This window comes from Loxodonta africana, chromosome 18 (assembly GCF_030014295.1).
Source record: "Loxodonta africana isolate mLoxAfr1 chromosome 18, mLoxAfr1.hap2, whole genome shotgun sequence".
Classification (NCBI taxonomy): Eukaryota; Metazoa; Chordata; class Mammalia; order Proboscidea; family Elephantidae; genus Loxodonta; species Loxodonta africana.
In genome coordinates, this window is record NC_087359.1 from 75,534,446 (window position 1) to 75,552,476 (window position 18,031).

At 44.0% G+C, this 18,031-nt stretch overlaps 1 protein-coding gene across 8 annotated transcripts in view; it reads right to left on the reverse strand.

The window, feature by feature from the left end:
* LOC100654722 (zinc finger protein 18-like) overlaps positions 1-13,197 on the reverse strand; it is a 60,814-nt gene extending 47,617 nt beyond the window's left edge. For 6 of the 8 annotated variants that reach the window (XR_010318456.1, XM_064271791.1, XM_064271796.1 and 3 more), the window contains exons 1-4: positions 8,193-11,819; positions 7,224-7,710; positions 6,362-6,551; positions 5,850-5,941 (exon numbers count right to left, since the gene is read on the reverse strand). Coding sequence is in view for 7 of the 8 variants with exons in the window: in XM_064271791.1 (XP_064127861.1) it covers positions 5,850-5,941; positions 6,362-6,551; positions 7,224-7,613 (672 nt within the window). In the remaining variant the exon portion in view is untranslated. Of the gene's footprint in view, positions 1-5,849; positions 5,942-6,361; positions 6,552-7,223; positions 7,711-8,192; positions 11,820-12,625; positions 12,792-13,145 lie in introns of those variants that run through there. The other 2 variants (XM_064271792.1, XM_064271793.1) reach the window with 2 other exon arrangements.
* Between the last annotated feature and the right edge of the window lie 4,834 nt (positions 13,198-18,031).

Consider the following 18,031-nt stretch of genomic DNA (forward strand, 5'->3'; position numbering starts at 1 on the left):
GTATAATGTTAAATAAGAGTAGTGATAAAGGGTATCCAGGGGAAAGCTTTCAATCCCACTTCATTGAAAATAATGTTGGCCATTGGTTATACCTAAATGCTTTTTACTATGTTAAGGAGTTTTTCTTTTATTCCTATTTTGCTGAGAATTTTTACCAGGATTGGGTGTTGGACTTTGTCAAACACCTTTTCTGCATCGATTGAGATGATTATGTGATTCTTTTATTTATGCAGTGAATTACACCGACTGATTTTCTAATGTTGAACCATCTTTACATACCTGATATGAATCCCACTTGCTCGTGACGCATTTTTTTTTATATATATAACGTTGAATTCTATCGGCTAGAATGTTGCTGAGAATTTATGCATCTATGTTCATTTTTTTTTTTTTTTTATGTTCATGAGCGATACTGACCTGTAAAGTTTTTTTTTTGCGCTGCCTTTGTCTGCTTTTGGTATCAAGGCTATGCTGGCTTTATAGAATGAATTTGGGAGCATTCCTTTCTTTTTTGGAAACCCTGGTTGCGTAGTAGTTAAGTGCTACAGCTGCTAACCCAAAGGTCGGCAGTTCAAATCCGCCAGGCACTCCTTGGAAACTCTACAGGGCAGTTCTACTCTGTCCTATAGGGTCCCTATGAGTCAGAATCGACTCGATGGCACTGGGTTTGGTTTTTTTGTTTGTTTTCCTTTCTTTTCTATGCTCTGAAATAGTTCGAGTAGTTTTAGTACCAGCTCTTCTCTACACAGTTTGTAGAACTCTCCAGTGAAGTCACCCAGGCCAGGGTTGTTTTTTTTTTCAGGTGGCAAGAGGGAGTTTTTTCTTTTTTTTTTTTTTAAATCTCTTTAATCTCCTCTCTTGTTATGAGTCTGTTCAGATTTTCTATCTCAGTTCGTGTTAGTTTAGGTAGGTGAAGTGTTTCTAGAAATTTGTCTGTTTCCTCCAGGTTTTCAAATTTGCTGGAATAGAATTTTCATAGTATTCTGTTACGATTCTTTTTATTTCAATTGCTTCTGTTGTGATATCACTCATCTCATCTCTTATTCGGGTTATTTGATTCTTCTCCTGCTTTTCTTTTGTCAATTTGGTCAATGGTTTATCAATTCCGTTGACAAAAACTTTTGTTTTTGTTTTTTTATTGTTTTTCTGTTCTCTATTTCATTTATTTCTGCTCTAATCATGATTATTTCCTATCCTTTGGGCTTCTTTTGCTGCACTCGTCATATCTGTTCAAGCTGTAGGGTTACTGTTATAATTTTGGCCTTTTCTTCATTTTTGATGTGTGCGTTTATTGGTATAAATTGACCTCTAAGCACTGCCTTTGCTGAATCTCAAAGGTTTTGGTAGGATATTTTTTCTTTCACATTTGATTCTATGAATTTTTTCATTCTATACTTGATTTCTTCTATTAACCAGTGGTTTTAAGAAAGGTGTTGTTCAGTTTGCATGTGTTTGATTTTTTTTCCATTGCTATTCTTTTTACTGATTTCTACTTTTATGGCTTTGTGATCAGAGCAAATGCTCTGTATTATTTTGATGTTTTAGATTTTGTTGAAGCTTCCTTTGTGACATAAAACATGATCTATTCTGGAGAATGTTCCTTGGGCATTGGAAAAGAATGTATACTTTGCTGGTGTTAGGTGAAGTGTCCTGTATATGTCTATAAGGTTGCGTTGGTTGACTATGGCATTTAGATCTTCTGTATCTTTATTGAATATCTTTCTAGATTTTCTGTCTTTCACCGAAAGTGGTATGTTGAAGTCTCCTATTATTATTATGGAACTACTTCTCTTTTCAGTGCTCTTAGAGTTTGTTTTATACACTTTGGAGCCCTGTCATTGGGTCTGTATATATTTATCATGGTTATGTCTTCCTGGTATAGTGACCATTTAATCATTATATAGTATCCTTCCTTATTCTTTCTGGTAGATTTTGCTTTAAACTCCATTTTATCTTAGATTAATATTGCCACTTTTGCTTTGTTTATTGTTCGATTGATATATTTTTTTCATCCTTTGAGTTTTAGTTTATGTCTCTGTATCTAAGGTATGTCTCTTGTAGACAGCATACAGACAGTGTTTTTTGTTTGAATCCATTCTGCCACTCTCTGTCTCTTTACTGGTAGAAATGAAGCCACTGACATTCAGCATAATTATCAACAGGTATGAGTTTTCTGCTATCATTTTATTGTACTTTTTTTTCTGGTGTTGGCAGTTTCTTTTTTCCACTTAAATTTCGGTGCTCAGTTCTTTTTATTCATGGATTTCTTTTCATTTCTTTCATTCTTGTTGATTTTGTGATTACTGTACCTTTGTTTTTCTTTTTACCTTGTTGGTGTCATGGATTGAACTGTGTCCCCCAAAAATTATGTGTCAACTTGGTTAGGCCATGGTTCCCAGTATTGTGTGGTTGTCCTCCATTTTTGTGATTGTAATTTAATGCTAAGAAGGATTAGGGTGGGATTGTAATATCACCCTTACTCAGGTCACCTCCCTGATCCAAAGTAAAGGGAGTTTCCCTGGGGTGTGGGCTCCACCACCTTTTATCTCTCAAGAGATAAAGGGGAAGGGAAGCAAGCAGAGAGTTGGGGACCTCACAGGACCAATAAAGCAGCACCAGGAGCAGAGTGCATCCTTTGGACCCAGGGTCCCTGAGCCTGAGGAGCTCCTCGATCATAGGAAGATTGAGGGCAAAGACCTTCCTCCAAAGCCGACAGAGGGAGAGAGCCTTCTCCTGGAGTTGATGCCATGAATTTGGACTTTTAGCCTTCTTTACTGTGAGGAAATAAATTTCTCTTCATTAAAGGCATCCACTTGTGGCATTTCTGTTATAGCAGCACTGGATGACTAAGACAGATGGGTAGGTTTGTCAGCTTCCTTTGCTGTTACCTTTAAACGTACCTTTATTTTTCTAAGTTTAAACCCATCTTTTATTTTTTGGTATCATCTTGACTTCCTCCCCTTAAGAAAGATCTATAGCTACAGTGATTATTCCTTGTTTTTGTTTTGACGTTGTCATAGTTTAATATTGACATCTCTGGTTTCAGGGTACACTGAAAGTATTAACCTTCACCTATTATTGGCTTGTCTATCTTCAGCTTCTGTCTAACGTACCTGACAAAACAATTCCCAAAGAAGAGTCCCTAAAGGTTTGAAACCATGTCTGAGTTAAGGTGTGTTGTTGTGAGCTACCATCCAGTTGACTCCAACTCATGGCAAGCTTCTGTACAACAGAACAAAACCTTGCCTGATGCTGCATCATCTTTAAAACCGCTAGTACATTCAAGTCCATGCTGCTAATTGTCTGGCTGTCATGTTAATGCATCGCACTGAGGATCACTCCCGTTGGCCCTCCACTTTACCAAACGTATTGTCCTCCTCTAGTGATTCATCCCTCTTGATGACATGTTCAGAGCAAGTCAGCTAGAAAATGTTCTGTGGTCAATAAGGTTTCCACTGGTTAATTTTTGGAAGTAGATCACTAGGCCCTTCTTTCTAGTCTGTCTTAGGTCTGGAAACTCAACTGAAACCTGTCCACTATGGGTGATCCTGCTGGTATTTGAAGTACCAGTGGCATAGCTTCCAACAATATTCTAACACACAAGGCACTACGGTACAACAAACTGACAAACAGGTGCTGCTAAGATGTATAGGTTCCTGGAAAACTTTAGTTTTTTCAAATGCCACTTTTCAGAACCATCAACTACATAATTAAGACACACCTGTCCCAGAGACTTCTGTTTCCAGCCAAGACAAAATAACAGGGTTTGGATTTATGTTTCTGCCACAAACACCTTTAAAATGGAAGCAAAACATAGAAAACAACGGTTTTCAGACACTGCAGTGCAAAACAGTGATCCCTGTAAGAGGGGGAAAAAATGAGGTGAGCCCTACAACTGCCCTATCTGAGTGCCTGGAGGTAAGTGTCCAGACAGCAGCTCAGGGAGAAGGAACCCAAGAGAAGCCCAGCAGTCTCCCTGCGTAGGGCAGAAGGAATTGGGAGTCTGAGGAGGTCAAGGTAGCTGGACTTACCAGGGCAGAAGATCAGAAAGGGGAGAACTGCACAGAGAGACAGCTCTGAAGATCAGCAGAGGGTGCCCAGGAGTATACAAGTGAATACTGAGCACCACAAGTGTGTGAGATAACTACTCGAGTCTGGAAAAAAATCACCCAAAAGCAGCAGCAGGAACCATTCCAGAGCTCACAGAGAGCTGTAAATAATTCATTCTGCCACCAGCCAGAGTGAAAAGATTTGTACATCTAGGAGCATCAGGTAGAGTACTCAGAAGGGCACTGCCTCAGTAACAGGGAGAAACTAGCCCTAGACTAAAGGATTCTCTGATACCTTATAGCAAATTGTGCCCAAGTAACTTAACTGCATCCCAGAGCAATACTCAAGAATACGGATTTAAATACAAAACTACACAGTACTCAAAAAGGTAAAATTCACAATGTTTGACATCCAATCAGAGATTAAAGGGCATACAAAGAAGCAGAAAAACACAGTTTATAATGAGGGCATTAATCAACCAATCAAAAGTGACACAGGTGATAGAATTAGTAGACAAGGACACTCATACGTATATTATAACCATGTTCCATATGTTCAGGGAGCTGGAGAAAGGATTGAACACATGCTACACAGAGACATGAAAGATGTAATACAGCCCCACTTCAAACTTCCAGAGGTGAAAATATAATACACTAAATGAAAAATACAGTGGATGGGATTATCAGCAGATTAGATACTACAGAAGGAAAGATTAGTGAATTTGAAGACATAAAAATAGAAACTATCAAAAACAGAAGAGAGCATCAGCAAGCTGTGGGACAACTTCAAGCTATCTAACATATGTACACATTATACATATTCCACATGTATTATTACTGGAGCCCCCAAAGGAGAGGAGAGAGAAGGGAGACTGGGAAAAAAAAAAAAAAGCCATTGAAGAAATAATGGCTAAGCAGAAGATGTTGGTACATGTAGAAAATGACTTCAAGGCACATCATAATCAAACTGTTTAAAGCCAGAGAGAAAATACTGAAAGAAGCAAGGAAAATTAACACATTATATGTAAAAAAAAAAAGATAAGAACACATATGGTATGATTCCATTTTTATATAAAATTCTAGAAAACGCAAGCTAATCCATGGTGGCAGAAAACAGACCAGTAGTTGCCTCAGGAGAGGAAAGGATAGAGAAGGGCAGGAAAGAGCGAATACAAACGTGCAAGAAGAAACATTCAGTGGTGATGGCTATGCTTATCATCTTGATTGTAGTCATGGCTTCATGAGTATATAAAGGAGTATATACAGAAGCCAAAACTTAGCACATTGTATACTTTAAATATATGCAGTTTATTATATGCCAATTATACCTCCATGAAGTTGAGAAGGAAAAAAACCCCACTTATTCCATGTTAGATGTAACCATTCTAAATCTCAAACTGATTCCTACGTCAGTGGCCTAGACTAGAAAATGAAAGACGGTTGTTTCTTAGCACAAAGATAATGAAAGAAGAGAGATGACTATTTGTGGTGTAGAGACAAGATTTGCCTCTTCACAGCTTTTCTACCTTCTCCCAGGGCCCAGATTCCACTACTCAAGATGGCAATTAGAAGAACATTGTACCTTGAGAGAACCTGAGAGAAATACTGAAACTCAAGTTTCTTTTCTGTGTGGTATTTTTTTCTCCTATCTAAAAAAATATAAAATAAAAAGATTTTATTTTTTTTAGGGCCTTTTCTCTACTCCACTTCTAAGAATACTTCCCCTTTCGGTCCTCCTGACTATTGGTACATGCTCAACGTCTGTTTCAGGACCAAGAAAAGCAGAGGAGCCGAGCTCACCTGAGATGATGCTTCGGGAAGTGAGGCTCCAAGGTCCTGGTCTCTGACAAGTCTTTCCTCAGGTCGGGCAAGGAGCTGGGAGGCAACCATCACTGAAGTGAGAAACAGGAGATTTAAGAACCTAGATGTCCTCGTCAGCCACTCCCAAAAGGGTGCTAACAAAAAAAACTTGACAACTTAGAACTGATACCTGTTCCTCCATCCATAATTTCAAGACTTGTATTTACATAACTAACCAAGTTCAACTCCCTCCAACCTTCCAAACAGTCTCACCCAAACTTCCTCCCACATTCTTGCTCAGATCCAAAATCCAAACAGTCCAGTGCAGTCATAAAGTGTGGTAAAATACAGACCTTAAGTCTCCAAATCGGGGTGATTCATGGAGGTCTACCCTGTTTCCAGCTTACAAGGGACACCTCAATCTAAGCATATCATTTTCAACTCACACAATCACAGCCCCTCATTTTCTCCAAGAGCACACACCACCACCATGAATAATAACTGGCCCTCACCTAACTCTTGCTCAGCGTCGGATTCCTCTTTCACAATGTGGTTTGGTTGCTCAGCAGGCTCTGAGGCTGAATTCGGAAGTCCCAGCTCCTGAAGCATCACGTCATGATGGGACTCAGCCTCCCCCACCTGGCAGCTTGGAGATTCTGTCTTCTCTGAGAAGATTTCCTGTCCTAGAACTTGGATGCTGATCTAGAGACCATATATTACTAGTTACTGAAGGATCCAGAGTCAGGATTTCTGAAAGACATGAAGCTAACCTTCTATAACAGATTATAGACAGTACTTAGGGACATGGAATGGGGAAGGAGAAGGCCAGCTTTTATTTGTCGGCCAGCAGGAACCAGTCAAGCACAAACCAAAATACCCAAAGAGGCCAAACACTGAGGCCTCAACCAGTCCTGGAAGACTTGCAATACAGACCACTAACACTGGATTTCTATTAGACAGTCTCCACCAATTAAAACTCTTATGAATAAACTCGAACATTCTAGTGTAAAGATGGAATGGGACGGGAGATTTTATCTTCAATCCCTAATACTAAAAAGTGTTGAGAGTCACACACAAAAAAAAATCCAACACCAAACCCACTGTCATTGAGTCAGTTCTGACTCATGGAGACTCCATGTGTTATGGAGTAGAACTGCTCCATAGGGTTTTCTTAGCTGTAATCTTTATGAAAGCAGATCGTTAGACCCTTCTTCCACGGTACCACTGGGTGGGTTTGAACCGCCAGCCTTTACGTCAGTAGTTGAGCACAAACCGTTTGCACCACCCAGGGACCTGCGAATCACACAGCCCTAGAAGCAGGTGAGGGATGGGGACACCCCAGTGACAGCCCAGATCTCAATACCCTGTGCTTACCCACTGCCACAGTCTCCGGGGGTCTCCCTTCAAGCTCTCCACCAGGGTCACTGCCTCCTCTCCGCTGCCTGGGCACTGTTTCCGCACCCACGTCTGGATCTCCCCGGGCAGGATGGTCAGGAACTGCTCCAACATGAGGAGCTCCAGGATCTGCTCCTTGGTGTGAACCTCCGGCTGTAGCCACTGGAAACACAGCTTCCGGAGCTGTCTCAGGGTCTCCTGGGGCCCAGACATCACCTGGTATCGAAACTGCCTAAAAAGCTGCCGGGCAGTTTCAGGGCCGGAGACACCTCCTTGAGGGGCAGCATCTGGTCCAGGGAATGGGGGGTCCTCAGCCTTTGCCAGTGGTGGCAGCAGGACCAGGGGCTGCCCCAGGTCAACTGGCATCATCAGGCTTGGCAAGTTCTCTCACTTTAGGAGAAGTGCTCCTGGGATGGAATGGCTCTCTAGGGAGAAGCAGGTCTTGGCAGAGCCTCTCGCAGGGACACTAAAGAGGAAATGAGATCGAGCGCTACTCAGAGGAGAAAGACCCATTTTCAGATACAGTAAATTCACATTCCTCCCACCCCAGAAGCCTTGGAGTCAACCATGGATCTTTTGAAACTGCTCGACGAATTAAGAAAAACAAAAAAAATTTGATATTGAGTGGACTCTACCTCATTTGACCCTGTGTGTGTCAGAGTACAGCTGTGCTCTACTGGTTATTCAGAGGTAGGTCTCCAGGCCTTTCTTTCAGACACCTCTTGGTATACTCGAACTTCTAACCTTTCAGTTAACAGACAAGCACATTCACTGTGTGCACCACCCAGGGCTCAATGGATACACTCTTCTGTTTTGAAAGAATATAAACATGCAGCCACAGACCAATCGACTGATCCCACATCTAAACTGCCACCATCGCCCTGCCCACTTTATAAGGTTCTCTCTTGGTCTTCACACGTCCAGACCAAGTAGAAGAATGTCACTCACCTCATAAACATTTTCACTCTGGGCTTCCAGGTAAACAGCTCTCCTGCACCTAACACTTCTGTATCCACATCTATCTACAGACTGAAAAGTAAAGCTGGAAGAAGCCACCAGCGCCTTAGAAATAAAGCCCTGCGTTGAAATGATCAGATGCTTCCATAATAACGATGAGCTTGAAGAGAACAAAACAGCTCTCCCCCAGAGGTACAATGAAATTTCCAAGTGACCTCTTTTGAGTGCCATGTTGAAACCTGGTGTGTTTGTGAAGTTATGGGAAACCTGTCACATCCGAAATTTTTAACTTTGGGCTCAAAGGGTGTTTAGAACAAATACCGACTACCTGACAACACTTCTATTACCTTGAACTAAGAAATCGCTGTTTTATGGCTAATGCTATAAAAATTTCAAAGACAGCAACTATGACAGCGAGAAGAAAAATACTAAATGGCAGTTAATATTATTAAGATATTTTTTAAAGGAGCATGCACTATTTCTAGTTCGGTTTCTTGCCCGTATTCCTCATACTGTATTGGATTACTGGGCAATCCTTAAAAGTTATGAAGGAGCTGTTTCGGATATAAATATCAGACCATCGTTAATCCATAATACTAACTACAACTATCAACAGATATACCTGTTGATGATGTTTTAAAGACAGTCACTTGAGAGTCTGGCTTAATCTGTGGTTAGGGTAATATCTAGCTTTTAATAGCTGCTTTTTCCTTGAGGTATAAAAAGTAATGTCCTCATCTCTACCACTTTACCCAAACAACTCGTGCTAAATAAGAAAATCATGTAGAAACTGAAGAGAGCAAGGTTTTTCAAAGGCAAAAAAAAGAGGTAAAAGGGATTCATTCACTATTAATGTTTCTCTTAAGCAGCTCCAAAACCAAAAAACCAAACCCGTTGTTGTCGAGTTGATTCCAACTCATAGCAACCCTAAAGGACAGAATAGAATGGCCCCATAGGGTTTCCAAGGAGTAGGTGGAGGATTCAAACTGCCAGCCTTTTTTTGACTAGAAGCCATAGCTCACCATAGCTCTTAGTCACAGTGCCACCAGGGTTCCTTATAGATGTCAGTATACTTATTTTTTGTTTAAAAGGAAACCCACACATTTCATTCATATATTCACGGGGCGTGTGACATACATTAAATGCTTAACAAATATTTGTTGGGAAATTCAGTTTCTGGTCATAGCAGTGTAACTGGTATTATAGACAAGCCCACCCTCTGCAAACAGCGAGAAAACATATGAGGAATTGTTTTAAGGCACTGCACAATCGGCAGGGGAGAGTGCAATCCCTGCAGGAATGGACTCATGAGGTGACCCCACAGTCATCCTAGCTGTCTGCTTGGGGACAATTTTCCAAGTACTGTGCAGAAGCCAAAGCTCACACAGCACACAGTTGAGGAGGCAGAGATCAGACTTCAGAGCTGCTGAAGTGGTTGGAATCTGAAGGACAGGGCCCTGGAGAGGAGGGAGCTATGGCAGTGGGGTGGCAGTCTGTGGGGGGGGTTTCACCAAGAGTGCCTGGCAAAGGGTTGGGCTTCACATGAACAGGGTGAAGCTACACAAATATTAACAAAGAACAGCCACTATAGGGTTAAGAGCAAAAGAGAGATAGAAAAGAACAATCAGTGGCCTCATTAACATCCAGTGCACCCTGAGAAACCAGAAAGACCACAAGTTAGGCGTAAAGACCATCCCCTAGAGTACGGCCTAGTCTAAACCTAGGCTAACAAAGCCTAAAACCAAGCCTCAACAAGATCCACAGGGGAGACCCAGTCTAGTGCTTGGTCTCATCGAGTTCAGATGACTTGAGAAACACGTTACACTTTCCAAAGATTTGTCACGACAAAGCACAAAGCCAAGCCTACACAAGTTGAGGATGATCAGTCAATAAGTGAACTGCCTGCCAGAACAAAAACCAACTCTCTGCAGCGGAATATAACAGAATCCTTAGCCCACAATGTATCACCCACCATACCCAGAATTAATCCAAAACTTTTAGACATGTAAAGAAACAGGAAAATGTGACCCAAAGTCAAGTAAGAAAGCAGTCAAGAGAAACCAACCCTGAGATGGTCCAAGGACTTAAAGAAAAATAGAGTCTCAATGAGAGAAGACATAGGGACTCTGGAAAATATAAAAAGAACCAAGTGCAAGCTCTAGGGGAAAAAACTGTCAACAAAAAATTCTACATCCAGCAACAAATATCCTTTAAAAACAAGAATTAAAGACATTTTTCAAATAGACAAGCTAGCAGAATCTGTCACTGGTAGACCTGCACTACAGGAAATGCTAAAAGGTGTTCTTCCAGTTGAAGGGAAACTTGGATCTACAAAAAGGAATAAAGAGCAAAAGAAATGATAAATAAATGAATCAATATAAAGTTCTGTGCTTTCCTTCCTCATAAGTTACTTTAAAGGCAGTTGACTGTTTAGGGCAAAAATGACAGTATTACAATATCACTTATGTAGACATAAAATATATAAATAGCACTAAGAAGACAGAGTGAATGGATTTAATCTCTTGTTACGTTATTACACTTGTGAAGGTCAAACTCCGAAATAAGAAGTAGGAAGTAGGAAGTGGGAAGCAAGAGACAGGAAGTGTCAGGTGGGAAATGGGAAGTGTTAAGGTATGAAGTGAGAGGAGAGAAATGAGAAATGTGAAGCACAAGGCAATGCAATATTAAAGTAAACTTTCATAAGTTTAAGATGCATATTGTTAGCTCTAAAAATATTACGCATAGAGGTACAACTAAAAAGCCAATAAAGGAGTACTGAAAAAGGCTCAATAACGCAAAAGGCCGTAAGAAAGGAGCAAACAAGAAACAACAGAAAGATCAAAGGCAAGGCAAGATACTAGGCTAAAACCCAACATATCAATAATTGTATGAACTGTAAATGGACTGAACACTCCAATCACAAGGCAGAGATTGTCAGATTGTAAAATGCCAAGACCCAGTGATACATTGTCCACAAGAGACATATTTTAAATATAAAGACACAGAAAGGTTGAAAGTGAAAGGACAGAAAAAAATATTCTGTGCAAACAGTAAGCACAGGAAACCTGGCATGGCTATGTTAGTATCTGACAAAGTAGACCTGAAGACAAAGAGAGAAATAAAGAGGGACATTTCAGTACGAGAAGTGGGTCAATTAATCGAGACAATCCTAAATGTGAATGCACTTACTATGAGGTCTAAAGGGACACATCCTCAATCATAGTTGGAAATTTTAACACCCTTCTCAGTAACTGATAGAACAAGCAGACAGAAAAAAAAATTAGTTAGGAAAGAGAAAACTGTTAACTGACTTCAATCTACTGAAATTCACAAACCACGAGACCCAGCAACTGCAGAATACACATTCGCAAGCATATGAAACATTCACCAAGGTAGGCCACGTGCATAATAAATTTCAAAAGATCGGCATCTTACAGCACATATGGAATTAAGTTACAATTCAATAAGATTTCCAACTATTAACACTCAAATAATCCATGGTCAAACTAAAAAACCACAAATAATGAAAATACAAGATATCAAAGTTTGTGTGACACAGCTGAAGCACTGCCCAAAGGGAAACACGGTTTTAAACAAATATCTGTTAAATGAATATACAAGTATCCTTTACCATCTAAGTCTATTTATCTCCTGAGTTTCAACTAGGAAACACAAGATTTCAGACAATAAGGGATGGATCTGCAAACTTATCCAAATTTATTTGTTTCCTGAACTAACAGAGCAGTTCGGATGGGAGACAGTATACATACACCCACCCAGTGCCATGGAGTGGATTCCGGCTCAGCGACCCTACAGGACAGAGAAGAGCTGCCCCACAGAGTTTCCAAGCAGCCCCTGGCGGATTCCAACTGCTGCCCTTTGGTTAACAGCCATAGCACTTAACCACTACACCGACATTTAGGGAAAACCATCAATCTTATTTTTTTTTAAAAAATTAAATCTGATTTTGGTAATATTATACTCTTATATAATGATTAGAAAAATGTCTCAATTACTCAAAATTAAATTATAGACGGTTTACGGGTTTATACTCCAATGACTTCATGAGGATCTGCTTCTATTACAAATTAATACCAAAAAAAAGGTTATCCCAAACCTGTATTTGTTATACTTTTTAGAACTATAACAAATTAGTATAAATTTAAAATTGAGGTATGTAAAAAACCAAACTAAACCCAGTGCCGTCGAGTCGATTCCGACTCATAGCGACCCTATAGGACAGAGTAGAACTGGGCCATAGGTTCCCAAGTAGCGCCTGGCGGATTCGAACTGCCGACACTTTGGTTAGCAGCCTAGGACTTAGCCACTGCGCCACCAGGTCTTCCCAGGTGTGTATACATGTGTATAGATGGAGGTATGTGCAGGCAACACAGAAGTTTAGCAGTCAGGAAACTCAGACTCACTACTGGTGGCCAGGTGCAAACCCAGGAAGGAGAGCTGCCAACGGGTGGGCATTCGTGGGGCGCTCTGGGCTCATCCCACACAGCTGGGGGAGCCGCCGGCACCTGGCGCCCCCAGGCCAGGGCTGCTCAGGTCCAGCCAGGTGCAGGGCAAGGCCGCCCCCTGCACCCCGCACCGCCGCCAGCAGACGCCAGCAGCACCCGGCGAGAGCGACTCCGGGCGCCGTCCCGGCCGCGCCCTCCTCCCCACGCTCGTCCCCAGCCCTCGCGGAAGGCGCCAGGAGGCAGCCCGCCTTCGTCCCCACGGCGGACACCGAGCCAGGGACGCCCCCGCGGGCCCACGGGCTCCGAACCGCAGACCCCGCGCGGGGCCCCGGCGCCCACTCACAGCGCCGCCGCCCACGCCCGCCGAGCTCCCCGCGCGCGCACGAGCCGCTCCCACGGGCCCGGAGACTCGGAGGAGAAGCGGGCGGCGCCAGGCCCGACCCGCGGCGGCCCGCCTGCCCTGCCCGCGGGCGCTCACCTCGGCCCGCGGAGCCGCTCCGGGCGCACTTCCGGGAGACGCGGCGGCTGCGTGCGGCGCTCCCGGCGGCGGGGCGGGGCGGGGCCGCCGGGGCGGGGCGAAGGCTCCGATTGGCCGCCGGAGCCGTCCGTCCTGCCGGGTCACCGCCCCACGGGTCCACCTGGGGGCCGCCAGGAGGCGCTGTTGTTGACGCTGTTCTCCATGCATCCCCCTGAGGGTTCACTGAAGCGTAGTGGCTTGTTCCGTACTCACTAGACAGACGTTTATTGAGCTCCTATTTTATTTTATACCCCACCATTGCGTCAGAGTTTGCGAGCCGTGGTGGCTTGAGTGTTGCTGTTTCAAATACCAGCAGGGTCACCATCGTGGACAGGTTTCAATGGAGCTTGCAGACTAAAACAAACCAGGAAGAAAGATCTGGCCGTCTACTTCCAAAAATTAGCCAATGAAAACCATATGGGTAAGTGTCACCTACCATGAGACCAGAAGAACTAAACAGTCAGGGCCAAAATAGATTTATCCTGATAGAACAGGAGAAAGATGTGGACCAAAGCTCAACTTCTTAAAAAGTCCAGACTTACTGGACGGGTTGAGACTAGAGGACTTAACAAAATTATTGCCCCAAAATACCCTTTAAACCTTAAACTGAAATTATCTCTTGAGGACTACTTTTAGCTAAATAACATATTGACTCCTAAAATAAAGAATAACACCTGTGAGTAATGAGCTCCTTTGAAAAATCATCTTTATGAGACCAAATGGTCAAAAATTACTCTAAAGTGAAGATGAGAAGGTAAGGGGGCAGAGAAACTAGAGCCCTGAAAATTGTACAAGGATACATTGTGAAAAATGTAACCAATATCACAGAATAATTTGTAGAGGAATGTGAAAGGGGAGCTAGTTTGCTGTGTAAACTTTCACCTTAAACACAGTAAAATATTATTTAAAAAAAAAACCCTATAGATAACAATAGAATACTGCCCAATATAGTGCTGGAAGATGAGCCCTAAGTTGGAAGGTGCTCAAAGTACACAGTGGCCTCAACAATGGACTTGAGCACACTAAAGGTCAGGAACATGGGACAGAAGCGGGCAACATTTTGTTCTGTTGTGCATGAGGTCACCAAGAGTCAGAGCTGACCCAACAGCAACTAACAACGACAACAACCAGGGGAATAAGTCATGTTAGAGATGAGGTGTTATTAACAGGGAATCTTCAGGGAAGGACTAACATAAAACAAACCGGAACCCAGACCTGAAGCTATGGAGCACACCTGGTAGCTACCTGGGGGAGCAATCCAGAAACAGTAAATAACAAATGCCAAAGCCTGGAGACAAGGAGCATAATAAAGAAGAGAGGTGATTTGGGGACTAAGCCCTGGAGCACTCCAACATTAGGGTCAGGGAGATAAGACTCCCTCCCGCCCAAAAAAACCATTGTCACCAAGTCGAATTCCAACTCATAGCGATCCTATAGGACAGAGTAGAACTGCCCCGGAGGGTTTCCAAGGCTGTAAATCTTTACAGAAGCAGGCTGCCACATCTTTCTCCCATAGAGCAGCTGGAGGGTTGGAAGTCCCGATCCTTTGGTTAGCAGATGATCCCTTAGCTGCAGCATCACCAGGGAGATTAGAGGATCTATTAACCGGGAAAGAGGAGGGATCGTTTAGATAGGAGGATAACAAAGAGAGAGGTGTCTGAAAGCCAAAGGGACAAATATCCGTAATCAAATGTAGTGATCGATAAAGACCTTCAGTTTCAGCTACGTAGAAATCATTGGTGACCTTGACAAGGGTAGTTTAGGTTGCCTGGTGGTGACCATAGTGGTTTAGTGCTACAGCTGCTAACCAAAAGTTTGACAGTTCGAATCCACCAGGTGCTGCTTGGAAACTCTGTGAGGCAGTTCTGCTGTGTCCTGTAGGGTCACTATGAGTGAGAATTGAATCCAAGGCAACAGGTTTTGTTTTTGTTTTTTTGGTTTGGGGGTTGAGAAAGCCTAAACAGAGCAAGTTCAATACAATGGCAGGAGAAGGATTGGAGTGGCAAATATAGATAGATCCGTTCAAGAAAGCTGGCTATAAAGGGAAATAGCAAAATAAGACAAATTGGGAGATGTTACAAGTTTGTATGTTATCAGAGAAGAAAAACCAGCTAAGCGTGTGTAGATATATACACACAGAGATTTATCTCAAGGAAATGGCTCAGGCTGTTGTGGAGGCTGGCAAGTCCCTAATCCCTGGGTCAGGCAAGTGGCCTCACTAGGGCTGGTGTCACCCAATGTGGTAACTCATGGTGTCACACCTCCCCCGCCCCCTGTGGAAACAACAGTGCCTGCTTGCAGTAGGTAGACAAAACTCATCACCTGCCCCCACCCACCAGGGAGAAGGTGGGGGCAGTGGCGTCGTTACGGCTGATGTCACCCACCACGTAACTCATGGTGTCACCCCCACCCCCGTGGGCAGAGAGACCCACCCTGCCCCACGCAGGGCAGAGCGGCCGCAGCGCCTCTCCTCTCCCATCGGCCAAAGCCAAGACCCTCCTCTCCGCCCAGTGGCGGGCACCGCAGCCCGGCCGCCCGCACCCTAACCTGCCTGTGGAGCGGGGGAGCAGGCCAGGCCCCCCACCTTCCCCCGAATGTCCCCCCACCTTCCCCCGAATGTCCTCCCTCCGGCCCTGAGCTCAGCGTCCCCAGCCTCCCGCCTTCCCGTCTTCCTGGTGACCTCCGGGTCCCTGCCTGCCGGAACACTCCGCGCACCCCGAGGATGGTGGTGGAGCCGTGCGCCTGGAAGCTGGCCCGGCGCTAGCACTCAGCACTGCTCGCAGCGCTCACCCCATCTGATGGTGTCAGCAGCGCTGTCCGCAACCCCCTGGTGACGCCACTGGGTGGGGTGACGGGGAGCAGGTCGTCCCCCGCCTCCACTGCTCCCTCGCCTCTTCCCGAAGCGCGCGCCCAGGGCCTCTCCGCCTTCCCCTCCTGGTGACGTCCGGGTCCCTGCCTGTCTGAACACTCCGCGCAGCCCCGAGGATGGTGGTGGCGCCTTGCGCCTGGAGGCTGCCCCGGCGCTCGCACTCAGCACTGCTGGCAGCGCTCACCACCTCCGAGGGTGTCTGCCCGGCCCCCAGCCCCTCACCCCTCTACGGGCTTCAGGCTGGAGGCTTCTAACTCACGTGGTTGCAAGGGTGGAAGATCCTAAAGAAGGCAGTCGGAGACACGCTGCTATCTCAAGTCTGAAAAACCAGAGCTCAGCCGGAGGCAGGATCCAGAGCAGGAGAGAGCTTTGCCATGGCATCCAAATATATATATATATATATTGGATGCCGGCCACACCCCAAGGGAACTCCCCTCACATGAGATGCTTGAGTAAGGGTGTGACTTGAGTAAGGCTATGACTTGAGCCACTCTTTTTAAGGGTGTGACTCATGATACACTAATCCTCCCTCATTAGTGTATACAGGTTAGGATTTACAACCCATGAAATGGAGGATAGTTATATAATATGACACATGGGACACCAGAAGAAAACAACCTCCACTGAAGAGAAGCTCGAAGTAAAAATTGCAACTTGCATTTAAAACAACCCTTTATAAAGGACAGTTAACAGTTACAACAGATGAGAGAACTTGCCCCCCAAGAATTGGAGACAACAGAGCAATCTGCAAGCGATTTTAAAATAAATATGTTGAATGGTTCAAAGAGATAAAGGAAGAAGTAGAAACGGTAAATCAAAAGAAGAACATGATGCAAAAAGAAGGAGGGCTGAGGGAGGGAACAAAATAACCAGAGAACCAAGTACGGTTTTACAAGCTAGATGATACTCACTTTTAGAATTAGAAAAATAGTCTGTTTAATTCTCATGACGGTCCTACATGGCAGATATCTTTGTTTCCACTGTGAATCTCATTCGATATAGTACTGGGAGATGAGCCCCCTAGGCTGGAAAGCAACAATGGACTCAAGCATGCCGGTGATCATGAGGATGGTGCAGGACCGGGCAGTGTTTGGTCTTGCTGTACACGGAGTCACCGTGAATCAGAGCTGACTCAGTGGTAACTAACAACAATAGCAACAACATCTTTTTCATTGTAGAAATAAGGAAACTAAGAACCAGGGAGGTTAAGTGCCTAACTCAAGACCACATAAAGATTCGTTTGCAGACTCTGAATTTAACCCCTGTTTTTTCTGACTCCAAATTCCATGTTCTTTCTCCTCTGGGGCACGATGCCCAGGATAGAGCAGGGCAGCCAGGACAAGCTATTCAAAGAGATTGTGTAAAGTTTGGAAGAGTAACTGGGAGTTCTACCGCAAGAATTAGAAATTAATGCAAGGATGAAGCTAAATTGCATAAGATGGTGGTAGATCAGGTCGGTTATTTTACCAAAGCTTCTCTCAAAAGTAACCAACCAACCAGACAACAACAAAAAAACCAAATCCATTGCTGTCAAGTCAATTCCAACACATAGCAACCCTGTGAGAGCAGAACTGCACCCCACAGGGTCTCCAAGGCTGCAAATCTTTCTGGAAGCAGACTGCCACATCTTACTCCAGAGGAGCTGCTGGTGGTTTAGAACCGCCGACCTCTCAGTTAACAGCTGAGTGCTTTAACCACTGTGCCACCAGGGCTCTTTTCTCTTAAACCTAGGGGCAGAAATTTCAGAAGGCATACAGAATTGGAAGAAATATTCAGATTGCCTCAAAGTTAAGGGGACATGGGAATCAGTGTAGGGTATCAGTGTAGTCTGTAGAGAAATGGCTCTCCAAATGCACCAGACAGGGAAGGGAGCCCAGACTAGAAACTGGTCCCAACACTCGCCCTCTGGCATCAAGATGTGGTTTGTATCCCGCTGACTTCATTGAAGCAAATAGGGATTTAACTCATGGCAGAAGGA